Source organism: Aedes aegypti, chromosome 2 (genome assembly GCF_002204515.2).
Source record: "Aedes aegypti strain LVP_AGWG chromosome 2, AaegL5.0 Primary Assembly, whole genome shotgun sequence".
Taxonomy (NCBI): Eukaryota; Metazoa; Arthropoda; class Insecta; order Diptera; family Culicidae; genus Aedes; species Aedes aegypti.
In genome coordinates this window covers 447,608,599-447,636,328 of record NC_035108.1, presented here as the reverse complement: position 1 = coordinate 447,636,328, position 27,730 = coordinate 447,608,599, and the positions used below count along the sequence as shown (strand labels likewise).

At 36.9% G+C, this 27,730-nt stretch overlaps 2 protein-coding genes across 2 annotated transcripts in view; one reads left to right on the top strand and one right to left on the bottom strand.

Annotated features, from left to right (window-relative positions):
* LOC5569819 (alpha-tocopherol transfer protein-like) overlaps nucleotides 1-27,730 on the top strand; it is a 60,904-nt gene that overhangs the window by 4,870 nt on the left and 28,304 nt on the right. The window lies entirely within an intron of this gene.
* On the bottom strand, nucleotides 1,588-4,607 carry LOC110677163. The gene is made up of 2 exons (XM_021847991.1): nucleotides 3,283-4,607; nucleotides 1,588-3,223 (listed from the first exon to the last, which is right to left on the bottom strand). The coding sequence occupies exons 1-2, from the start codon at nucleotides 4,106-4,108 to the stop codon at nucleotides 3,090-3,092; spliced, it is 960 nt and encodes a 319-aa protein (XP_021703683.1). The 5' UTR covers nucleotides 4,109-4,607; the 3' UTR covers nucleotides 1,588-3,089.

Sequence of the window (27,730 nt, the reverse complement as noted above, 5' to 3'; positions counted from 1 at the left end):
TTAATCCATTTAGGTAAATTTTACATGGTGTAGCAAAGGTGATATTTTTCAATTGAATTTAGAAATATGTACAGAGAAATTACTGCATGTATCACGGAAGAAATTCTGAAGATATCCTAATCCTAGAATTATTGAAAAAAATATCGACAACTTTCTAAAATGAATTTATGAAAAATTCCCGGAGTAATTCTCAAACATATCTATGGGGATATTCACGGAACAACCTCTACAAAAAAAATAAAAATTAACGATCCCTGAAGGACTTTACTTGGAATTTTTTTTAACGATTACTTAATGGTACTCAAAACGGAGATCCCTGGAAACATTTCTGAAAGAATACTTGAATTATTAATTGATTAAATTTCTGAAGAAATACTTCTGTAATTGTAAATATTTGTAACTTGAATTGATGGATGAACTTAATGAATCTAAAGAAATTCCTCGAAAAATCATTTTAGAACATTCTGAAGAGATTACTAGAGAAATTTCAGGAGGATTTGTATCGCCATAAAAATCTGAACAAGTTTAAGTTATCCTGAAAAAGTTTTGCATGAATATTTCAAGAAATCCACGCAGAAGTTCTTGGATTAATTTATGGAGATATAAGTAGAAAACACTTTAAAGAATTAAACAATCTTTGGAGAACTTGTGGAAAAATTATTGCAAGAATTTTTGAAGGTAGGAATTGTTGACGAAACTTTTTACGGAATACCTTAGGGAGTTCATTGAACCTTAACAGCCCGAGACGGACCTTGAATTTTTAAATGACCATAATTCGGAGACAAGTAGATCAATTAATTTCAAATAAATTTTGAAGTAAATGCGGTTAGTTGGTCTTACAATTCTTGGGTGAAACATAACCCCCTCCTGCTTCCCATTTTCTTGGTAACGGAAAAAGTGTGGACAGGAGTGTGGTGCAAAATTGGTATCAAACAGACATCTCAACATCCAAATGAGATAGAAGGTTGGTGTCTTCGGCAAAGTTATTCAGCAGATTGAGGACTATCTGGCGATGAAAAATACAGACTCTTCCCCATCAGATAGTCCCCCATATGCTGAACATCTCTTCTGAAGTACACCAACGTTCTAGCTTTCAAGGTTCTTAAGATACAATGAAAGAAAATTTACTACTAACGCTTTTTAGTGAATACACTCTCGTTCTGGCCCTCTACCACCAGATCAATCTGGTGGATAGCTTTGCCGAAGACACCAACCTTGTAACTGTTATACCTTGGACAGACATCTGATACAAATACCATGGTACAAGCTGTCAAGAAAATTATTCCAAGGCTATCTTGAATGAAGACAATTATCAGTATAGAAACCCATTTCAAGATAATTGTACAATGGTACGTATACCACAAGTGTGTCATAAGTATTAGGTATCTTGAGATACAGACAATTGAAAAAAGCGGGAAAACCGTCAATCAGACTCTTCAGCGCCAGATAGTCCTTGAACTGCTAATAGATTTGCCGAAGACATCAACCTTCTAGCTAATAAGGATCTTGAGATACAGATGATTGAATAAAATTTGCCACTAGTGCCATCTAGCGGATGAATTTTCAATCAGATTTTTCATCACCAGATAGTCCTTGATCTGCTGAATAACTTTGCCGAAGACACCAACCTTCTAGTTCATTTTGTTGTTGAGATATCCATTTGAAACCAACTGTGCACATCTCCTGTCTACGTTTTTTCCGTTACCAAGAATTGGAAAACCAACTAACCGCATTTACTTCAAATTTGGTATTAATTAATTGATCTACTAGTCTCCAAATTATGGTCATTTTAAAATTCAAAGTCCGTCTCGGGCTTTTAAGGGATAAGTCCCTGTATGAAAAAAGGGAAGAAGAATCTCTGGAGAAATTTGTCAAATAATTAATATAAGAATCGTTTACAAAAAAAAAACTTTTGGGGGAATCCTAGTAGAATTTCAGGCGCAAATGCTTGCAGCAATCAAAAACTACCCAGCTGAATATTTCCTGAATTCCTAAAATGATTTTTGCGGGAAACCCTGGAGGTATTTACGAAGATATTCTTGTAAGTACTCGAGGATGAATCCCTGAAGAAATCATTGGAAAAACGTAGTATGAATCCCAAGAGACCATCCTAAGAACAATTCTCGATTGAATCCGTAAACGAATTCCTGGAGGAACTCATGAAGAAATTTTAGGGAAATCTGTAAAAAATTCCTTGTCACCAGTAAAAAACTACAGGAAATATTTGGGCATTTATGACATTTTGTTCTATCGGCATGAGAGGAAAAAAACGGCGGCGCGATGTTGAAAGGCGTATGGCACGCCGCACGTCGGATGGCTCTAGGATTGAAGCACATGAGCAGGGCCAGGACGTCATCAGGGATTTTATGTCTCAGAAAATACCGACGGCGTCGACGAGAATTGGTACCCGACCGACTGGGATGAGAGGCAATCACGCTTACCACTACAACACCAACACCGCTACGAGAAAGTCGGAATTAAGTCGAAAAACACCGATACCCGAGCAGGTGGAAAAAACTCACGAACATCATATATAGTTATTGGAAAGTGAATAACTGAAGAACAGAAACAGCTATTCATTTGTTTGACATAAGAGATAAAAGATCAAAAATAATATCAAAAAAATGTATGCATACTATCAAATAAAAATCATAATGAGTAATTATAATATCTCACTAAGATCAATTCATTTCGGTTGTCAAAACATCTCGTTTAGCTATTCTATATCTAATTAAAAGCTAAATTTGATAGTTTTGGAAGCCACATGCAGATCATAATTTGATGTTCACATTTGATATCACACCGTTCGTTTATTTATTTATTTTATTAATTAATTCAGTTATCCATATTTGGTAATTTCTCATTCATTCAAAACTTAATTTTTTTTTCGCATTTTTTTATTTATTCAAAATTATTTGAAGAAACCACCTACATTGGAAATCAACAACTCAACGGACAAAAACAAACTAAAACGTAACTAAATTCATACGTCATACGGGTTAAAACAATTCCAGAAATACATTTAACAAAACAGTATTTCCAAAGACTGGTAAACAAATTAAAATTTAAATGATTTCTGATCCGGCAGGTTATTCTTGGCGCAAGGTGCGTAGAGATGGATTGTTATTAATAACGGCAGCGATGTGCTTTGCAGTCTTCCGAGAGCGCTGCATAGCTACTCCCAATTCGTCCTGAAGAATAGTTCTTCTTTCATAGAGACGGTCTGCAAATGTAAAATTATAGTTTTTAAGTTCCTATGATTGATAAATGGACTTAAATTACCTCTGATGTACGTTACTTTGACTGGATCCAGTCGTCCAACATTAGTTCGAGCGTCGGGTTCAAGCCCATTCTTTATTCCTCGTCCAAATGGGTTGTTCGATGGATGCCCAGAGACAGTGGCATTCCCTACACCAAGGGGAAATAGACGAACAACTAACTCCTTGACAAAGAGATAATCGCTGTCCTGAGCATTCTGCGAGACGCTTAACAACCATTTTGCGTCGGGAAATCCAGGGATTTCGGTAAATGATGTACCATTTGGCCGCTCAACAAGGGTTTCCTGGAGCCGCATGTTTAACGATCGTAGTTTAGCGTTATCTCGCCGAAGTGCTCCAATTTCCGATTCAAGCATTGCCACCCGATGCTGGAGTACGAGAACAGCGTTGAGATCTGGAGCGGTTTCGAGCGGTTTGTCTTCAAAATCAACGCATTCTTCGCTGGCAGCTTCATTGCAGTCCAACACCACTTTAATTATTGAGACATCATGTCCAGCAAAAGTTGGCTGAAATGGGGGTGCATTGGAGTCAACCCTTAGGACCTCTGGAATGTCCATACCGGTTTCAACTGTCGGGACAGTGATTGTTTTGACTGGTAGGTCCCCAGCAATAGTCGTTCCAAGTTCGAAAATCTGTGCCTCAGATGTCGGTACGGTATCTGCAATGCCTTGCTCCAGAACAACGGATTTGACCGGCGATGGTAAGTTGACCGGAGGATTAATGCTGGTACACAATTTCTTTTTGGGTTTTGTTTTTGAGATCGGTGTGGCAACTAGTTGCTGTTTAGAAAGTGTAAAACATAAGTTAAATATGAGTGCATAAAAATGCATTTGAAGTTCTTACCAAGCTTTCCATAAATTTCATGTTTTCCATATTTGCTTTCTTAGCATCACTTTTTTGTTTAATATTTTTACGTGTTTTTCCCATGTTAACAGTAAAAAACCACTTATAGATCGAATTTATTTAACAAGTTCTTACTTTTGCGGTTGAAAATGCGTTGAATACGAGAAGGTGACAAAGAAAAACAAAATGGATTCGGCTTCATGATGATTGAATATCATAGTTTTTCGATGTTGGATCGTCGTGTGCTGTGCACACATTGATGTACACGGAAAAAAACTATAACATTCCATATAACACAAAAAAAAATGATTGAGCCTTGAAACGAAATCTCAAAGTAGTTCCACAAACGCAAACAAATTTTATTGTATAATCTAACGATTCCATGTTAGAATTAAAAACTGCACCAACGATTTTCAACCGATCACAAAAATCTGTTAAGTTTACTATAATCTGATACAAATCACTGAGCAGTGCAGTATATGTGACCATGTCCATAGTAGCATCTACTACAAAGCATTGTATTTCAATCCGTGACACCCACCGTACAACACAGTGTGGTCAAAAGTACAGTGCGAAACTTGTCAAATCAAGCATGTTTCTAGTCATAAATACTGCAACTGAGCGGTTCCACAGAAAATGACGACTTTTTTCCCAAATTTCATTTTTATATTTTTTGATTTGGATGAAATTTTGCAGAGGATGTGGTGGTAAAATGAACACCGTGCCTTTTACAGAGAAAAAACAAATTTCGATGATTTTTTATCACGCACGGACGATGTAGAGCATAAATCTGAGTGTTCGAGTTGATACGTAGATCAATTGAAGTGAAAATATCAACGAAAACTAAAATTTTATAAAACCACGTTTGGAAATTAGAACTGACGTAACTTTTAGCTCGGAAGACTTGAGGTTTTTCAGTGAGGTGAATATCGTTATGATATGATGTCAAATCTGAGACCTTTAGAATTCTCTTTGAATGGGTTACAATCATTAATGGATGTATTTTCGGTGGGGCAACGAAAATTATCAGAAATATTTGTTTTGCTCACGTTTTTTGCGTGGTGTTCATTTTACCACCAACCGCTGTTCATTTTACCCACATAGTGCAGGTAAAATGAACATTTGCATCGCTTTTTGATAGCGATGAAAATATGTGAAAATTTAGCTATTTTAGTATGAATCCATGTCGTTGCTATATATTACATCCCTATTTTTGATGTTGTGCGATAGAACTATACAAATTTCTCGTTTTTCTATCAGAAATAAGATGATTTCCTTAAGGTGTTCATTTTACCACCTCTTCCCCCACATGCTTTCTTTACGCCCAAAAATGCCTTTTTGCATCATCGGTTGGCCATTTTGACTCTAGCCTTACTTTTGAGAAGGGCCTAAGAAAAAAATCCTTAATAATTTTCAAAAAAATATAACTTAGGAACGGTTTGTCCGATCAGATTGGTGTCTTCCGCAAAGTTTTAGGTTATTGTTGGGACTATCTGGAAAAAAATATACACTGTAAAAAAAAATGTTGTAATTTTTTATATATCGAAAATAAAGCTTAAAAATCAATTTTCTCAAAAATCGTATTTTTGATTTTTTTTTTCATTTTTTTATATGTCAAAGTAGACAAAAAATGAAGTCTTTTGCACAGTGGGTCAAGATGGAGAAATCATGGACAAAAAAGTTATGGTTTTTTAAAAAAAGATGAATTTTTGCAAATGGTCATAATAAACTTTTTAAATGTTTTTCAACTCGATTTTATGAAAGCATGCACAATTTACAACAAAAAAGTTACAAGGGAAAATTAGACTAACTTTTACCGTTTTAAAGATACAGCGATTTTAATACAAAATTATGATATAATTTTCAATTTTCGGTCATTTTCGAATGTTTTTCGAGGCTCATAAGCCTAGAAATTTGTTCATTGTCTGAAAGAGCAGATAGTTTTTGACTAAAATGTTTGAAAAAATATTGATTTGGTAATTTTTCATGGTTTGAGGCGAAATAAAAAAATGTGCCCTGTAAAAATGATTTATTTATTTTTTTTAACGAAACACAACTTCAACATTCAACATTGTGATATTTTGATATTAAATTATCAAGAAAATAAGGAACAAAATGTTAAAAGTTGAAAAATAAGAAAATAACGAATATAAAGCAATCAATACGTGAAATGCATTTATATCGATTTAAGATAATGAAATGTTTCCATTCGAAAACAAAAGCTTTATGAGTAGAGGAGTAACGTGCCCAGTTGTCTCACACAAATATACCTGATGTTTTCTTAAAGTTCGAAAGCAATAACTATTCAGGGAATACAAAAATACCATTCATTTATTCCAGTTTCCGTAGATAAAATAGAAGTTAGGCAATTTTCAAACTGTAATGATAGTAAAAAATTGTAAACATTATGAAAAAGTAAGAAATCTGTATCAAAAAAGGACGCTCCATCATTATATAAGAACATGAAATAAAATGCATTCAGAAAAAAATATTCTTTATTTTATCAACTCGAAAAACATCCAAAAACAATCAAAAGTTGTGAATTTTCAGTAAATTTAATTTTAAAATCGCTGTATCTCGGAAACGGTAGCAATTAGCAAAATTTTCTCATATACCTTTTTTGTTGCAAATTTTGCGTACTTTCATAAAACTGGGTCGAAAAGCATTCAAAAAGTTTATTTAGACTATATTGAAAAATCAACCTTTTTTTAAAAAATCATAACATTTTTGTCCATGATTTCTCCATCTTGACCCACTGTGCAAAAGACTCAATTTTTTGTCTACTTTAAAATATAAAAAAGTAAAAAAATGTACTGAAATTAAACCTTCTGTGGCTCAGATACGCTAAACAACGGTAGGTCCTAGTCGATATGGAAATGTATTTACTAATTTGTATAACACTTCTTTTTCTTCTTCTTCTTGACATCAACGTCCTCACTGGGACAGAGCCTGCTTCTCAGCTTAGTGTTCCTATGAGCACTTCCACAGTTATTAACTGAGAGCTTTGTTTGAGAAATTTGTCATTTTCGCATTCGTACATCGTGTGGCAGGTACGATCATACTCTATGCCCAGGGAAGTCAAGGAAATTTCCATTACGAAAAGATCCTGAACCGACCGGGAACCGAACCCAGACACCTTCAGTATGACTTTGCTTTGTGGCCGCGGACTCTAACCACTCGGCTAAAGAAGGCCGTATAACAGGCGAGTTATTTTTCCCGTGTGCAATGGAATCACGACTACCATTCCACCTCAGATCAACTATAGTCTGCTGTCAAAAAATCGAACATTATTGAGCCCTCGCCGAGCGATGTCACAAACACAAGTACTAAGTAAATGGTGAAAAATATTCCCGTTTGAATTTACTGGGAACAATTGATCTTTGTTTATATTTTTCACCAAAACTCTTGAGTGGTATTGGTGACGTGGATCGTGTATGTACTCGTGCACAGAAACCACTTATCGTCTTTTTTTGTCTCTGTATATCTGTTTGTTATTGTATGTCATAAAGAACACGACCATTGCGTACATTTCGTTCATCTTTTGCATAAAATCTGTTGAAAAAAAGTTTTGCAATGAGTTACCGCCGCCGCCGCCAGTATTATTTAGCAGCAGAAAACTTCGGAGGGAAATATGTGAAAAGAGTAAGTATTTTTATTTGCTTAGATCTGACCAGATGGGCCTCGTACCAACTACTAACTGTTCCAATTACAGCCAAGGCGCAAGATGATTGACCTTCAAGAAAATTGTCCAATGAGTTTGGAAGAACCCGATTCAGATGTGTCAATCAACGATGTTCTGGAAGACTCGGCTTCATCCGGCCAGCAAAATAATCTTGAATCAGACTTGTCGGATGACAGCATTACAACTCCTCTCGATGAGATTCAGTCTGAACTTCTTGAAGATGATGAACCCCAAAACAACGTAGATGTTAGCTACCAAAGTGATCAATCATTTGAACTGGATGACTTCGAGTACGAAGATGCTACGGAATCCACATATTCAGGCCGTGATTCCAGTGATTCAAATAATGTATGTATGAATACCTGCCAAATAAAATAAATGCATGGAATTACCGGTGCACAACAATACGCTTTTTCTTTCGAAAGATGAGCTGAAATATTCCCGTTACTAACAGAACTTTTTTGTGATTTTTAGATATTTCCCTCAGCGTCCAAGAAGAAGTTTAAATGTGTCTCTAATTTAGAGTGCTCCGACATTTTGTTCATGGTCCTTAACTTCTACATACGACACGGATTAACTCAATCAGCGTTGGAGGATCTACTGAAACTTCTCAATGTTGTGGCCGGAATAAAAAATTTCCCTGAAAGTTTTTCATCGTTTTCGGCATTACTTAAGATGAATCCGTACGACTCACATCGTGTGTATTTTTGTGTAAATTGTCAGCTCGATTTTGGAAAAGTTGCACCAGAAGCATGTTTCAAGTGCCCTATATGTGGCTGTACGGAAAATGATTTCTTTTTGACCATTCCTATTGAGCAACAGATTTGTGATTTAGTTATTAAACATAAGGACAAAATTGAACAACACGCAAAAGTTATTGACGACGAAAAAATCGCAGATATAAATCGTGGAAAATGTGCTCAGCAAAAGTTAAAAGGAGCATCACACACAACTCTTACTTTGAGCGCCAACACTGATGGAGCAGCAGCTTTCAAATGCACGACACAGAAGCCTCTTTACCCAGTATTTCTGACGCTCAATAATCTTCCTCCTTTGGATCGATTTTCTAAGCATAACCTTATTGTCAACGCTCTCTGGCTTTCAAAAGGAGAACCCAATACCAATCTTTTGTTCAAATATCTGTGCATAGAATTGAACAGATTGGCCAAAACTGGAGTTATCATTAATGGTATTACGTATTCCGTCATATTACTGCAAGTTAATCTAGATTCAGTGGCTAGATGTAAGGTTCAGAATATGAAGCAGTTTAACGGAAACTTTGGTTGTACATACTGTCTTCATCCGGGCGACCTTAAGGAGTCAGGTACATCCAGGTGTTATCCAGTTAAGCAGTATGTTGCAAAGCGTGGAAACATCACAACCAGAAAACAAATGGATGAAGTTCACACGGATGGGAAAGAAAGATTTGGAGTGCTTGGTAAATCAGTGTTCGTATCGCTGAGCGGATTTGATGTTATAGAATCTTTTCCTCCTGATTACATGCACGCAGTCCTGCTTGGAGTTATGAAACACATGTGGACAATGTGGACAGAATCCGAGTACCATAAAAATGATTTTTACATTGGCAACTCGTTAGAGGTAATTGAAAGAAGAATTTTGTCCTTTCGCCCACCATCTACCTTTTCTCGATATCCTCGGCGGCTGAAAGAGTATAAGAAATATAAGGCCAATGAATGGGAAGTCCTGCTGCTGCACTATTTATATCCAGCTCTCGTAGGAGTATTGCCTCAACAATATTTGGATCATGTAATGCTCCTTTCATCAGCAATTTACAAATTGCTTAATCCAAAACTAAATGAGTCTACGATCAATTCCTGCGATAAAAGTTTGAAACAATTTGTTGTGAAATTTCAAACTTTCTACGGAAAAGACAATATGACGTATAATGTTCATCTGTTATGCCATCTGATACAAGCAGTTCGAAATTTTGGAGCGCTATACAACTTTTCGCTCTTCCCTTACGAATCAGGTATTTATAAAATTCACTCATTTATCATTAACTGTAGTTATATAGTTTTAAGTAATCACGTTTTCCTTGCCATTATTCATTCAAAAATAGTAGACAGTCAGTTTAGTATACATATTAATTACCTGTTTATATTCCAGGAAATGCATTGTTACTGGGCTATCGTACTGGTAATAATAAACCTGTTTTACAAATTGAAAGGAAGTATTACATGAACAGATTGTGTCAATATACAGAACTGTCTTCGAATTCACCAATTAAGAGTTGGGTTAAGAAGTTATGGATGAAAGACCATACAAAACTACAATTCGATCCAACAAGAATTTATAATTCAAGCGACGCAATTGTTTATGATGATGACATAGATGAGCGGGTATTCAGCTTTCATAGCAGACTTCATATTAATGGAAGAGATTTGTGTTCAAAAGATATTTGTAAGGAATGCAATTATGATGATTCATGGGTGGAGATAAATGGTAAATTTTATTGTATAAGCCTAATTTTGTGTGATAGAAACCACTCAGTCTACATTATTGGACAAAAAGCGATCACTAGAAAGCTATATGATAATCTATATTCATTTGACTTGAGTAAGCATAAAAGAGTTGTTAGAATCAATAATACAGCCCAACAATGTTTGATTATGGAGATTGAAAATGAAAACAAAAAACAACAATTTATTTCAAGATGTAAAACTCGCACGCAAGTAGATTAGCCCTAGTCATGTTGCACCATGTATATGAATAAAAACAAGAAAAAATGTATCGCAAATGGTTTTTACTGTAGAGTTGAACTATCTCAGGATGATAAAATCTATAAAAGTCAGATGAACATTAAAATGAGATATGGCATCAAAAAATGATCTTGACAAGATATGCTGAAAAACTAAGAAATCAATATAATATCACAACCAGATCTCAAATCATAATCAGCTATTGTATAGTTATTATTTTGTAATTCACCTCTGCCCGGGTATGCAGGCCACTGCCCGGCTTTCAAAGCGTCCAGCAATCTGTAGCTATACGGTATGGAAGTGAAGATTAGCTAAACTGAAAACTCAGAACGTATACCGTAGATTGAATAGACTCCAAGTAAGGACACAGGCGCACATGAAAAATCATAGATTATGGAAGTCAAGCCCATTTTTTTATTTGGACAAATTTTACGCAACAATAAAGATTGAGAACTACAAGAGAACGAATGTCACTGGTGTTCCCTTTGTTATTGCTCAGAAACATGTTGGGTACATAACTGTCAAACTGCAAACATTTTTGCGTTGACGTTTATAGTCCCGCTAGCAAAAGATGTTTCGACAGCGACTTGAAAGCTTCCTATGCTGTATTGAAATCAGTTATCCCATATGCTTGGATCTCCATCTACTACACGATACCTCGTCAATGATATTCTCAACCTCAGATGTGACTTTACGTTGCTGATGTTTTATGTCATGAGCCTCAAATGCACACTTTGTGACAATAAGTTTTTCTAAATATATTTCTTTGAACTTCACATTAACTTCTTCGCATTAAAAATCATGGTCGAAATTTTCCCCTTTTGCTCCAGTAAACTTTACTTGTCTTGGACAAATATTTCAAGCACTTAAGTGAACGTTTTGAAATATCAGAGAAAAAAATATTCTTTTCAAATTACGCCAGATGACCGTTATCTCAAATGGATATTATGCCAAATGGCCATTATGCTAAGTGGCATTATGCCAAACGGCAGTTTGGCAAATGGCTTTATGTCAAATGAGGTAGGTCAAGGCATTCCTGTAAGAATATGTTGATCAATTCCTACAGCACTCCCGAAGCACACTCTTTAGGAGTTTTTGACTGAATTGTCGTAAACATTGCTGCAAGATATTCCTTTTATTAATTCCTAGAAAATGACTAGATCATAGGGGAAGGGGTGGTAAAATGAACACTTTAAGGATATCATTTTGTTTCGCATAGAAAAACGAGGAATTTGTATAGTTCTCTCGCACAACATCAAAAACAGGGATATTATCTATAGAAGCGACACAAATTCAGACTGAAATAGCTAAATTTTCACATATTTTTATCGCTAGCAAAAAACAATGCAAATGTTCATTTTCTGCACTATGAACGGCTGTTGGTGGTAAAATTAACATCATGCAAAAAACGTAAGCAAAACAAATATTTTTTAAAAATTTTCATCGCATTCCCAGAAATATATTTATTAATGATTGTAACCCATTCAAGAAGTAATCTTAAGGTATCAGATTTGACATCATATCATAACGATATTCACCTCATTGAAAAATCTCAAGAGCCCCTAGCTAAAAGTTACGTCAGTTCTAATTTTCAAACTTGGTTTTCGAAAATCTTAGTTTTCATTAATATTTTCACTTCAATTGACCTCCGTATCAAACCGAAAACTCCGATTTATGCTCTAAATCTTCCGTGCGTGATAAAAATTCAATCCAATTTGTTTTTTTCTCGGCAAAAGGCACGGTGTTTTTGCCACCACTTCCCCTATTTCCCATGATTCAAAAACCGTGGGGAAAAAATTGGAGAATTTCTGAAAGAATTCTTGTCGGAAACACTAAAAATGCGTGTGACCAGAAATTATTATTTATGAGTAATTTGAATTCTGCGAAGTATATCACTGCCTTTAAAATCTTGCAGTTTGCTCTAGTTTTATTTTAGTTGTCAAATCTGTCCTAGCGAACTGTTCTTAAAATTGACATAAATTTTAATCAAATAATGAATCAATTATGAAGCAACCAGTGATATTGAAGCTTTCTCAGTCTTGTGGTAATGACCAGTCACAGTCACTTCGAATTTGCTGTCTAGGATTCCATAAATTCGAAAAAAAATGGATTTCAGTGGACAGTGCAAACAAGAAGAAGTAATCATCCCACAAGCAATTTAATAACAATGCGCTAATATTGGTTTACGTACAAAAGGTCAAAAGACCAAAGGTCGAAAGGACAAAAGGTCGAAAATTATCTGCTTGGTGGGAAATGTTTCCTTCTTTGAAAAACGGTATCCAATCTTTTGTCCCTTCTTTTTTGTTCTTCGACCTTTTTTCATAGATTCGCCAAAATTACACACCTGATGTGTTGGTCCAGAAAACCTAGATTTTGCATAAATCGTACTTAATTTTGTTCAAGCGTGTAAATACCGCATTTCCATATGAATCACCATTCAATCAATGAATCCAACACTACTCAGAAACCCAACGTTTGAAATAAACTGTTCAATATTTGAGCTTTCACTAATTGTTCTATTATTTTTGAATTTCATGATTTTCCTCATACTTACGAAAAGCTCAAACTTGAGGGGGTTAGAAGCAAAGGGGTGTAAGTGATAGAAACCTAGTTTTGAAAAATCGGCTTTGAAGTTTTTTCAGCAATTTTTCATCCCATGCAAATTGTATGGGAACAAGAAAAACAAGCCAATCTTTTATGAATTATGTTATTTTTTCTATTTGACTGAAAAATCACCTGAAAATAGCATTAAAAAGAGATGAAAATCAGAATTTAGTACTATACCATTTAATTCCACTAGAGAAGAAAGAAAAAAAAAGAAAAAGAAAAAAAATAGAAAGCTTAAAAATAGTAGATTTTTTTAGTATACTCAATTCAAAACCGACTAAAATGTCACTTATACCCCTTTCCATTTGGGCCCCTCACTTTTACGCAAATTTGCTGCTGGAAAAGAATCGTCAAAAAAATGTCTCGTCGGATTCTTTCAGGAATATTCTACAACGACTACCGTTTGATCTGAGATCACTAAAAACTGCGTAATGCAATCAAAAAAGCGCTTCCTTGCTTGATTCCGTGCCTGAATTCTCGCGTAACAATTCTAAAGGGTCAATGATCAAATTGTAAACAAATTGGGTTTTGATATCATTCGATAGCATCTCGCAACACCCACAAACTATGCAAACATTGTCAACATAATCATAAAACTTACCGTTATAAACTCGATTTTCAAAACGGCCAATAACCGCTTTTTCCAAATCATTCATTGCCCCCCTGCTTGAAACGGCCAATGATCGATTCTTGCTCTATCAAGAGGGCCTACAATAGGCCTATTCAAATAACGTCTCAAATCAGCTGATCGGGAAGCACTTTGACATTTCTTCTATGGAAATGACAGGCCCGTGTTAGCACCGGTCCTTCACCGATGTAAACAAATGCATAGACGGATCTGTCACATGAAAAGGCCTATCGGAAAATTTCGCAAACTGTCATAAGCCATAGCATAGTGAGAGACCAATGACTCTCTCTTGCTCATTCATTGAAAATCTAAAAGGCCTATCCTTGGGCCAAGCACGCTAATAAAATTCAATTTTGGCATGGGCCTGCTTTGTTGAAAATGTAAAATGGGCCAAGCATTTATACTCATCATTTTTTCCACATTATTGTTAGTTTTCAGAATAAAATCGATTATTAGCGTGTAGTAATCGTAAATCGTCACTCAACTAGGAAGAAATAATATTGATGGATTTGAATACTGAGAAATAGGAATTTAAAATGTGGTGAATAATATTCAAATCAAATTTTCTCAGAGTCAGCGATCTGAGGATTGGATTTTGAATTGTTATGCGAGAATTCCCCATGCATCATTAGGTATAAGCCAAGAAATTACTTTTCGGCAACGAACCGGGCTCTGAGCACCATTTCCTCAAAGCCTACTATTATCGCTTGTCACAATTATGCTTTAATGGGCAGAGAAGATGAAATGGGCTATTTACAGGAGGACTACGTAAAAAAAGTGAACAGAATAAAACGTACGAAATAGTCAATGATTAATTATTTTAAAAAGGAAGAAATATAAAACTGAAAAAAGAACATATTAAGATGTTGTGAAATTTTTTGGTGTATCTGCCCTCCATCAGTGAAGGCCAGTCCTTTGGCATCCGCAAACGAAGATTTTTGACATCCCTAAGGCAACTCAGGTAGGTCCGTTGTGAAAATATTGTATAATGTTGGCCCCAAAATGCTGCATTGAGAAACACCAACTTTTACAGAAAATCTTTCAGACTTGGTGTTTTGATAATTAATCTGAATTGTACGATATGACAGATAACTTCGGATTATTTTAACAATGTATATTGGAAAATTCAAGATTATTTTAAAATTTTACAATCATGCCTTCATGCATAAAACTGTCGAATGCTTTTTTTGTGTCTAGAAGAATAAGACCAGAAGAATAGTTTTATTGGATTTGTTGAAACAAATGAAATTAAACATAATAGATGATGAGTTATCGAATGTCCATGACGGAATCCGAAATGTTTATTGGCAAAAATTAAATTTTCGTTACTGATGGAGGAAAGCAAAGTGATTGGACGATAGCTGGAAACTTCTGAGCGGTTCCACGCCAAATCGGTAAACGATGAAACTCGACTACTTTGGATTCAAATGGAATTTTGCACATAGTTTCGATATAATAGAATAAGTTTTTTTTTTCCACTGGTGGAGAGACAATTTAAAATCAAGAGTAACTTCTGATAAGGGCATAAGTATTTTAAGCACCACCATTTAAAAAAAATGTAACTCGGAAACCGTTTGTTATAGAGAAAAAGTGTCTGAGGAGGGATGGTAGACAACCAAAAAGGGTTTGTAAAAAAATGTACACTGAAAAAAAAATACTTTTATTTTCATGAAAAACTCGAAATTAAACCTTAAAACACAAATTGCAAAAAATAGGTTTCTTCGATTTTTTTCAAATTTTTTCTGTAAAATTTCAATGTAAAACCAGATGTTTTAAGCACAGTTTCAACATGGTGCAATATAAAATAAAAAAGTTTTTCTAAGAGCAACTTTTGCTGCATTTCTGAAAATTCAATTTCTGGCCGTAGAAAAGACGTTTTGATGCTGTAATATGATTCTTCACCCAAAAACAATTCAAAATGCTGATAACAATGATCTTCCTAAAATTAGCCGTTTTCTAGATATTTAGGATTCAATTATATTAAAATCATAAAACTTAAGAAAATACGCCGGTTTCATAAGTTACTCCAGATGCTCCACCAACAATGTTTCGTTTATCTCTTTCCACATTAATATCCCATGTTTTAAGGGCAGTTTTTCTAAGGGCAACTTTTGGTGTATTTCTGAAAATTCAATTTCTGGTTATAGAAAAGGCGTTTTGAAGCTGCAATATGATTCTTTAGTCAAAAACAATTCAAAATTCTAATATCAATGATCTTCCTATAAGTAACCGCTTCAAGATATTTGGGATTGAATTATATTAATATCATAAAACTTAAGAAAATACGCCCGTTTCTTGCATTATTCCAGATGCTCCATCAACAATGTTACGTTAATCTCTTCCCACATTATTGGGTATTTCGTTCACCACTGGACTGCGCAGTCAGTTTTCATAGGTGCGAGAATGTAAATAAAAGTGCGATCCTGCATCAAATCTTGTTGGTGTCTTCAGCGCACTTATTCTTCGATTTATAATGAATGAGTGCGCTGAAGACATCAACAAGATTGGATGCAGAATCGCACTTTTATTTTCCTTCCCTCACTTATAAAAACTAACTGCGGAGTCCAGTGGTGAATGAAATGCGCAATAATATCCCATCAACTTTATCTTTGACACTTACACAAATAAACGAATTGTTGAGAAGTAACAATAACAATATGTAACAATATTATTAGCCGCCACCAATCCCTCCAAAATGATCCGTCAAACAAACCAAGACAAATACGGAGGCAATGAAAACAATAGTTGATCAAGCGCTCGGCTTGCTCGGGGCACATTCTCTGTTTCGCTCGAAACACTAGCGGGAACATAGCGATACATACATACTTCAACGAATTCTTTGTTCTCTTAGTGCTTGAACTAGATTTTTTATATGCGTTTCCTATCTAGGTGTCGTGACCGAATACTTATTACTATTAATTCCCAACAATATTCCAACAATCATCCTGTATCTTTCGAACAGTTCATCCAACCGTCTAAATGTCAAAGAAAAAGTAGATGGGATATTATTGTGGGAAGAGATTAACGTAACATTGTTGATGGAGCATCTGGAGTAACTTATGAAGCGGGCGTATTTTCTTAAGTTTTATGATATTAATATAATTGAATCCTAAATATCTAGAAAACGGCTAGTTTTAGGAAGATCATTGTTATCAGCATTTTGAATTGTTTTTGGATGAAAAATCATATAACAGCATCAAAACGTCTTTTCTACGGCCAGAAATTGAATTTTCAGAAATGCACCAAAAGTTGCTCTTAGAAAAACTTTTTTATTTTAGATTGCACCATGTTGAAACTGTGCTTAAAACATCTGGTTTTACATTGAAATTTTACAGAAAAAATTAAAAAAAAAAATCGAAGATACCTATTTTTTTGCAATTTGTGTTTTAAGGTTTAATTTCGATTTTTTCATGAAAATTAAAGTATTTTTTTTTCAGTGTATATTTTTTTTACAAAGCCTATTTGATTGTCTACCATCCCTCCTCAGACACTATTTCTCTATAACAAACGGTTTCCGGGTTACAATTTTTTTAAATGGTGGTGCTAAAAATACATACGCCCTTATCAGAAGTTACTCTCGATTCTAAACGATCCCCAATTATATGAGATAATTTTCGTCTCATATACTTAATACATCTGCGCAGTTTCATCCAAATCGGAATGGTACATGTCAGATTTTATGGACGATTTCGCGTGGAACTGCAGGATTTTATTTCCGATTTTTAGATTGGTACAACCTTGACCTTTTTTTTATTTGTCATGAAAATATGTCAACTGAAATCAATTGTCAAATAGATCAACCAAGAATGATAAGGTTCTCGCTGGAAGTTTCTCAATGAAGATGTGAAAAATTCCATCATCACCAGAGGCTTTCATATTTTTGATTTTTTGAATAATAGTTCTCATTTCATCCAATTCAGTCTCCTAGGAATTATCTAAAACGTTCTCTTGATTGAGAATGCTTTCGAAATCCTGAGTAACTGTTAATTTCAATTGGACTAGTGAGTCATAAATTAAACTTATGCGCAAACTTTCAAACTGCATAGCAAGTTTCTGCGCTTTTCGAAATTAGTAAGTAATAGTTTGTTTTCCTCTTTCAAGTCCGGAATTGGCTTTCGAGATTTTTCAATTTTTTTTTAATTTCTTAAAGGGCTTCGAGTTAGATTCCAATTGAGAAATTTTGTTTTCAAAATTTTTGTTCCTAATTGAGAATTCTTTTTTTTTTTTTTTTAATTTCTTTTTGCAGATCTTGGCATATAATTTTCATCTCAGGATCGCGCGTGCGTTGAAATTGCCTTCTCCTTATGTTATTTTTAAGACGGATCAAGAGTTTAAGATCATCATCTATAATCACGGATTCGAATTTAAATTCACAACAATGGAATTTGTGAAAGTTTCGAGAGCGTTGGCAATATGTTTTGTTTACAAGGAAATGTTAACGTTGAGATTACTATTAATGTATGTTTCATATATATTCCAGTCGGCTCGAAAATAATTGAAAGTGGAGCTGATACGATTAAGAAACATTTCATGTCATATTTAAAGTGTAACAGTGACACGATCAGAATCAAAATTTGCGTGAGAAATTAGTTAGCTATAAAGCTGACTAGAGTCGGTTAAGACCAAATCGTTATGGGGTTTCTGGACGAGGTAAAACAAGAAAGGACTATCAAGGTATTGAATTGAGAAATATGTTGAAGAGCACTCATCAAATAAAATTCTACCTTTGGAATTGCTTTGCGAATTATTCCATGAGCGATGTTCTGCATTAAAGTCACCAATTACAACGAATTTGACTTATTGCAAGTCATTTTGAAGCACATCAATTTGCTGCCAAGTGCATTGAAAAGGCAAATAGGCAGCTATGAAAGTATATTTTCAAAGCAGTGTTTCAACAGAAACACCCAAAGTTTCAAAAACTTTGATTTAAAATGACGAAAATCGATCATTACAATAAAAACTAAAACAACAGTTACTTTGAGGAAGACACTTAACCTTGGTGTCGGTACTTCGGACAAAATAATGTTTCATATTTCGAGATTTTCATAAACAAATTAATATTTCCTCGGCCGATATGACTTTTATCTCAAACTCGATTAGATAAATTCAAACAAAATCCCAAGTATCCAGTAAGCACGATAATGCGGCACGGTAACAACATTATATGCGCATATAGGGTAATCATTTGATGCATGTCAGTTTTATATACACATATAATGCTATTATAATGCCAGAAAAGGCGAAATAGCGTACCATTATAGTGCCAAGATATAACCGTGCTTCTCTGCACCACTAATGCTGATATAAGACCACGGAAACGTCAGTTGTTTTCGCCAGGTTTTTAGGGCGAATATTTTGTGCTTTCGCGTACGCAGCCAGAAAGCTTTCGCGTATGCGGCCAAGCAACTGGTACACGAGGTAAATAAATGAATGAATGAAAACAGAAACCTCTAATAGTATGCAAAAATTGCAATTACATGATACAGATAGTACTTCTCCGTATCAGACATATTCGTTTTGGTAGTTTTCATCCTTTTGAGGACTTGCAATTGCCACATTTTGATCCTCGTATTATGATGATGAAATTCCTCATTTTGCGTCTCGAACCTGCGACACCCGTATTGTTGAGTTGTTGTCCTGTCCTTTGCTCCTACGGCCACATAAGATGAATAGTATTGGAAAGAAAAGTGACCAATTTAAACCATCACTTTTTCCCGTCATAAAACCTGCAATTGTAGTAGTGAGAAGATTTATGTTCGACTCCCTCTTACCACTATATGCAAACACAAAGCACGTGGTATATCTGTCAAAACACTGGATGGCATTTAAACATGCCCTGTATTCGATTATAAAGCCAATATAGTGCTTATTTAATGCCTGTATGCATCAGGCTTAGAAGCATTAATTATGATGTAATAGGGTTTCTATGCAGCGAAAGTGCTGTTATAAGGTGTGTAAGCATTTGTGGTGCTATTATAATGCATGTGCGCATCTATGATGCTGATTAAGGGCTTATTATTAGTGCTTATGGTTACTTGGGATGCATCCAATGTTTGAATCAATCTGCCGAAACACATGATGTTCTCGGGCATTCATTCATCAAAGTGTCACCTTCCATTGGGGTGTGATTATCACTGCCACCAGTGACATGGCCACAGCGGCACTAGCATTGAAAACAACGCACCACATTCTCTGACTGTTTTCCATACCATATGCCATGCGGAAAATTGTGCAATGGTGTTTACACTGCTGGCAGAAGCGCGATTAATATTAATTGACACCCTTCCGCGCCATTGCCGTACCCAGCTGGATGATGCGACCGACGCATTGAAGCTTTTATTACCGTACGTGAATGGAATTTGGAAGGATGGCAAACAAAGTTAAGTCCAATAGATGGACCCGGTCGATGTTTGCTGCTGGTCGATACAACGCCAAAACAAGCACGCGGTTATGGTTAAAGTGATGTCGACCTTGCCGTGGTTTGTGTTTGTCACAACGTGCTCGGGTGGTTCCGCGCGCCGATACATCAAATCACGTCGCGGGAGGATGCACTTGAGATCGGTCAAGTGCAAGTTCATAACATTTTCAGCGGCAGCCATTTTAATGAACCAATAATCATGTGATAATGCTCCATAGAAAATAAAAAAAATGCTCCATTATAAAAGCAGTTATTACAACTAGTGACATTTACCGTGAATAATTGAGATTTCTTTATTCCGGTAAAACCACGAACAATTTTTTGTTTAATAATATCTGGGTACATTTTGTGTTTATATGGAGCATACTTTCAAATTCATGATTTTTTTTTTAATGATTAAGTGGTACAATTTTTCACTCTAAATTTGGAAATTTTTGGTTTCACCAGTTGAGGTTATTCAAGTAAAATTTTGTTTATTTATAAGAGATGCCATGAATTGTAATGGTAAATAGCCTTCATAGCTTCAATCTTCTCCATGGTACAATTTTTAATTTTCTATGAAGCATTTATATTTTCTCATAATCACAAAAACTTTTTTCCATTTTCAGCTAGCAAGCCTTTTAATCGTAGCAATCGGCGTGCGCTCAGAGTTCACCATTAATCAGGAAAACAGGCTCCTAGACCAAACGTGTGGCTGGTTTTGAACTTGATTGAACTTTTCCGCGGCGGATTGCTTAGATTTGCAAATTTATTAACCGCCTGGAAATTGACAACATTTCGCTTCACCTGATAGGCAGGTACGTCGTACTTGGCGATGGTGGCGATTGATGGCTACACGTGACAAATGCGATGACTCTTCGTTAACTCGACACTCGTTTCCGATCGGATCGTTTATCGTTGATGAGTGTGCGGCTTTTTATAGGCCGGTGACGTTCAATTAAGTGACGAATAATTGCAGGTGATGTTATGGCGGTTTTTTAACGACTTGTATTGGAGGATTTCGGTATCGATCCATAGAAGAAATTCTAGGGATAACAACTGTTTTTAGCTTTCGTCATGTAAATGTTCCAAAGAAATGGATAACCGGAAATGCAAAACAAGTAACAATTAGTAAATCTACAGCGAAGTACAGTCGGGTCTCCTATTAAACGCATTCCTATAACGTGCACTCCTATTACGCTCATTCCTATAAGACACACCAGGACGTTATAGGAGACTCAGGGCTTATGGGATTTCATCACTTTGGGGGTGTCGTTGAATATCTAGTATGCTAAAAGAGATAGTACAGTACTGTCTTCGGCGAAGTTTCAGTACAAAGTAGGATCTATCTTGAGGAGTTGAGGATCATCCTTTTAGTTGACAACTTGGCCGGTAGGGGCGCTTTTTCTGATTTGCACTATATGAACCATGAGGGATAAGAATGCAAAATTTTGTAACATATGATATCTCTGAATCCTGATGTTTTGGAAGGTTGGTGTCTTCGGAAGAGTTGTTCAGTAGCTCAAGGGCTGACATGTGCTGGTCATTCTGATACGGAATTACGCCACCAGGCGGCTCTAGTGAGCCAAGAATTTTTGTTTTGCGCGTAGCTCAGTTGTCTGACCACTTAGAACGATGGCGTCATCAGCAAAGTTGCTCTGTATCACAAGGGCTAACATTATTTGAGCCGAAAGTTTCGACATTTTGCCACTAGGTGGCGCTAGTAAGCCAAGATTTTTTTGTTTTGCGCATAGCTCAGTAGCCTGACCATTAAGAACGATGGCGTCTTCGGCAAACTCTGTATCACAAGGAATAACATTATTTGAGCCGAAAATTTCGACATTTTGCCACTAGACGGCGCCAGTGAGCAAATAATTTTTGTTTTGCGCATAGCTCAGTAGCCTGAACACTTAGAAAGATGGCGTCTTCGGCAAAGTTGCTCAGTATCAGAAGTGCTAACATTATTTGAGCCGAAAGTTTCGAAATTTTGCAACTAGGCGGCGCTAGTGAGCATGGAATTTTTGTTTTGCGGATAGCTCAGTAGCCTGACCACTTAGAAAGATGGTGTCTTTGGCAAAATTGCTCAGTATCACAAGGGCTAACATTATTTGAGCCGAAAGTTTCGAGATTTTATGTATACGTAGAAATCGGGAGAAAAAGTTTTATTTTATAGTTATGAAAGTGAAGGTTTATATTTTAAAAATATTCAAACAAGAGTGTCGTGTAACTAAAGAGATAAGGCCAGTCATAGTTATCTAATTAAGATTGTTAGCGAATGGATTTCCCAATTTATTAGTAATAACTGACATTCCAACCTAACTTCATTTCTATCCAATCCATACTTTGGAAAATGTGCAAGAAATGAAGTTCATGCAATGACGGAATAAAAATAAACATACATATTTTTTTCTTTGGTTTATATGAAAAGCTAACGATCACATATTTGAGTAGTAAACGGATCCTCGCTCATTCTCATATCAAATAATTGATCAAAAATTCTCCCAATCCGTCGAAAATACTGGAATACTAGCCACACTTTTATCCGATTGTAAAAAATAATGTATATGTTTTTCTCCAGGCACTTTTACTTAAACGTAACAATGCGAGGAAAATCTATAGCCTAGTGTTATACTGAACAACTTATGTCAGGCTACTGAGCTATCCGCCAAACAAAAATTATTTGCTCACTAGCGCCGCCTAGTGGCAAAATTTTGAAACTTTCGGCCCAAATAATGTTAGCCCTTGTGATACTGAGCAACTTTGCGGAAGACTGCATCTTTCTAAGTGGTCAGGCTACTGAGCTTTCCGCGAAACAAAAATTCTTTGCTCGCTAGCGCCGCCTAGTGGCAAAATTTCGAAACTTTCGGCTCAAATAATGTTAGCCCTTGTGATACTGAGCAACTTTGCGGAAGACGCCGTCTTTCTAAGTGGTCAGGCTACTGAGCTATCAGCCAAACAAAAATTCTTTGCTCGCTAGCGCCGCCTAGTGGCAAAATTTCGAAACTTTCGGCTCAAATAATGTTAGCCCTTGTGATACTAAGCAATTTTGCCAAAGACGCCGTCTTTCTAAGTGGTCAGGCTACTGAGCTTTCCGCGAAACAAAAATTCTTTGCTCGCTAGCGCTGCCTAGTAGCAAAATTTCGAAACTTTCGGCTCAAATAATGTTAGCCCTTGTGATACTGAGCAACTTTGCCGAAGACGCCATCTTTCTAAGTGGTCAGGCTACTGAGCTTTCCGCAAAACAAAAATTCTTTGCTCGCTAGCGCCGCCTAGTGGCAAAATTTCGAAACTTTCGGCTCAAATAATGTTAGCCCTTGTGATACTGAGCAACTTTGCCGAAGACGCCATCTTTCTAAGTGGTCAGGCTACTGAGCTTTCCGCAAAACAAAAATTCTTTGCTCGCTAGCGCCGCCTAGTGGCAAAATTTCGAAACTTTCGGCTCAAATAATGTTAGCCCTTGTGATACTGAGCAACTTTGCCGAAGACGCCATCTTTCTAAGTGGTCAGGCTACTGAGCTTTCCGCAAAACAAAAATTCTTTGCTCGCTAGCGCCGCCTAGTGGCAAAATTTCGAAACTTTCGGCTCAAATAATGTTAGCCCTTGTGATACTGAGCAACTTTGCCGATGACGCCATCTTTCTAAGTGGTCAGGCAACTGAGCTATGCGCAAAACAAAAATTCCATGCCCACTAGCGCCGCCTGGTGGCGTAATTTCGTATCAGAATGACCACCACATGTCAGCCCTTGAGCTACTGAACAACTCTTCCGAAGACACCAAACTTCCAAAACATCAGGATTCAGAGATATCATATGTAACAAAATTTTGCATTCTTATCCCTCATGGTTCATATAGTGCAAATCAGAAAAAGCACCCCTACCGGCCAATTTCTCAACTAAAAGGATGATCCTCAACTCCTCAAGGTAGATCGTACTTAGCACTGAAACTTCACCGAAGACAGTACTGTGCTATCTCTTTTGGCATACGAGATATTCAACGACACTCCCAAAGTGATGAAATCCCATAAGCCCTGGGTCTCCTATAACGCAGCTTCCTATTACGCCCCCAACCATGTGTCTAATAGGAGACCTGACTGTAACATGACGAGGTGACTTCGGCGAACCTGCGACAAGTTCAATGTCAAAAGAAACGCAAATCCGAAAACAAACTGCGAATTGACAAATAGACAAAAAACAGGTTTCTGACTAGCAAACCGGCCCATGCCAGTGTCAATTATTTCGTCATTTAAATTGAACAAATTTGTGTTTGTTTTGCTCGAAGCAAAACTAACACTTGAAGTTGAGTTAAGAAGAAAGGTTCTTTGAAGTGAAGATGTGTTTGATTTCGGATTTAGCAACTTACTGATGTTTGTACATACATCCGTCATCAACGAGAAATGAAAGCTCTGTTGGAGTTCTGATAATTATCCTGAAGTGGACGATTTGACAGATAACTTTCAATTATTCTGGCAATGTATGTTGGAAAATTGGAGTTTTTTTTATTCTACAATCAAGACACAATGCCAAAAATTGTTGAGTGCTTATTGTATGTCTTGATGAGCAAGGCTAGCAGAATAACCTTCGGATTTGTTGGAACGAATCAAATTTGTTACACGGAAAAGTTGCTGAGTGGATCATCGGAGTTCCATCCATAAAAGTTGATAAAGTTAGGCTGTACCATGTTTTGAGTGCAATGTCTATTCAAAGTTATTATTATTATTATTTATCTTTATTACCGAGATTATAAGCACTGGGCTAGTTTACCTCGACCTTTTAAGGTTATACAAAACCTTATTGAAGTACAGGTCTTCAGATCTACAAGTAACTAGTGATCTCTAGAAGGTGTATGAACAACAACATATAGTCGAGTATAGTACACGACACTGAAGATGGCCTTACAGTTAAGGCGAAATACGCGTATTTGTCAAAGGATACAAACTCTAGTGGAATAAAATGGTATAGTACTGAATTCGGTTTTTCATTTACTTATCTATAGCAGTATATGCTAGATTTGCTGTTTAAACTTATCCAAAAACAACTTAGGTACAGGCCATCAGATATACAAGCGCAGGGCGGATAGGGAGAAAAAGGAAGCAAATGCCGGCTTTTCGAAAAGCTAGAACTACTTCAAGCTATGTAAATCTAATTGCTACAACGAGGTAATGTATCGAGTCGTGATGGCAAAGATCAAGGGCTCTTCGACGCCAACTGAGATGTGCCCAGACAAGCTGAAGTTAATCGTGGAGGGTCTCTTCCCGAAACAGCGTACAGTGAAAACGCAGAAGCAATTGCTGATGACCGATAAGTGTCTAACGACTAGCTTGTAGATAAGGCAAAACGACTAAATTCGATGAAATCTTCTGGTGATGAACTACTGAACGTAGTGCTGATGTTTCAGGTGGGTGTTGCAGAAGTGTCTTGACGAAGGTAAAATTCCAGGACTATGCAATATCCATAAGAAGCTACTGGAAGACCCAGCCTCGTTTAGGCCCATTTGCAAGTTGGATACGCTCGGAAAACGTCTGGAATGAATTATCCTTAACAGGCTGATTAAGTGTACGCAGATCGAGTGTGGGTTGTCGCAAGTCAGGCTTTATTTTGCTCATCTTGATCGAATAGATAGAGCAAACTCGTACCCTCACAGCAACTATGAGCCAACATTCGATGTGCATTGTATTATAATCCGTGGCTGAGAGAGCGGAGAGGAACGTTGGGTCAAGCCAAATGCACATCTTTCATTTGACAGCTCTTGCTTACTGCGAAGCTCTTCGAATACATCATTTTTGCTTTCGGGATGAACTGAGGTTGGTTGCTCCGTCAACGCAAGAGCATTGTTGCGCTTTCCTCTTTGCCCTTTTGGGCAAAGAGATGTAAAGAGACAGCAAAGAGCTGTCTGAAAATGCTCTTCCCCGAACTGAGAAATGGGAAAAAATGCTCTACCCCGAACTGAGCAAGGGGAAAAACAATCTCTTTCTCTTTGGAGCACTGAGGTTGTCAAAACAAGCTCTTCACAACTGTGAGAATGAAAATAAGTAAACACAAACGTGTGAACTCTTCATCCCGCAGAGTAAAGACGCTCAGCTTGTGTGTGGGTAAAATCGCTTCTCTTTTGTATTTAAGGTGAAGATGCATCGAAGCCAAACCTCGAATTTTCAAGAGCACAAATCTAGAGAACCTGACAACTGTTGGTGCTGAAAATCTTATCGATTGGTCACCACCAGCGAGTGACCAGTGAGTAGCATTTTCAGCACAAACGGTTGTCTGGTTCTCTAGATTTGTGCTCTTGAAAATTCAATGTTTGGCTTCGATGCATCTTCACGTTAATCGTTGATGGTAAATCAAGAGGAAGGAAGAAGCCTGGTCGCAAGTGCAGTTCGGATTCCGCAAAGGCTTATCAACGGTAGACGCTATTAGAGCAGCACTCGAGTGTGCTCAAAAGGCGTCGAAGCAGAAACGAAGAGCAGGTTGATACTGCACCGAAATCACGATAGATGTGAAAAACGCATTCGACAGCTCCAGCTTGGAGGCCATCGCTGCAGCACTGCACATAGTGCAGGTCCCCGACTATCTGTGCAAGATTCTGTAGAACTACTTCCAGAGCAGAATTTTGGTGTACGATATAAATGAAGGGCAGAAGTCATTGCATGTGAGAGCGAGCGCTCCTCAAGATTCCATTCTCGATCCAACTCTTTGAAACTGTATACTGTATGCATTATAGGCGATATGATCCCCATTTGCATCATTCTGATGAAGGATATCGAGTGCTACCAACGAAGAGGCGTCTAAAACGCGGAGAAAGGAAAATGGACCTACCGGCTCATTCCAAACCTGTCGACGTGGATGAATAGGACGCATGGAAAGGTGAACTTCTACCTGACAAAGTTTCTATCAGGTCATGGATGTTTTAGAAAGTTTATCCACAGATTCGGGCACGCAGAGCCGCCACCCTGCCCAAACTGGTACACCATTGAGGAGACACCGCAACATGTAGTTTTTGACTGCCCAAGATACGTGGAAGTGCGAAACGAAATGCACGGAAGCAGCGACGCTGACCTAAGCCCCGACAATATCGTGCAGAAAATGTGTCAACAAGTAAGTACGTGACCCACGCTGAACAGAGCGGTAACGCATAACATGTCGTCGCTGCAACAAAAATGGCGAGAGGACCAAAAAGCGTCGGGCCGCGATTGGAGTAGGCTAGACCAGTGATGCATTTGAACGCGTTCAGTTCGCGTTCCAGTTCATTTTGTTGAACGCAGCGATCAAGTAGGCTTGAACATTCAGCAGTTCAAAAATATGAACCCGTGCGAGCCGAAAAATGAACGCGATCAGTTTTGACTGATTTACGACAAAATCTAGGTCAATGTTGTGTTTTTGATATTCATTATATCGAGGCTGTATGATTTCTATATTCATAATAAATTACGGCAATTGATAGATTCATTTCTCAAGTGGAAACTCCAATCATTATTCTGAACTGAACGGGCCGTTCTTGAGCAACGGCAAGCTCTTGCTCGTAAGTTCATTGACTACTTCGTTCAAGTGCAAATTTGGCTCGGGCTCCGTTCACTTTTGGCTC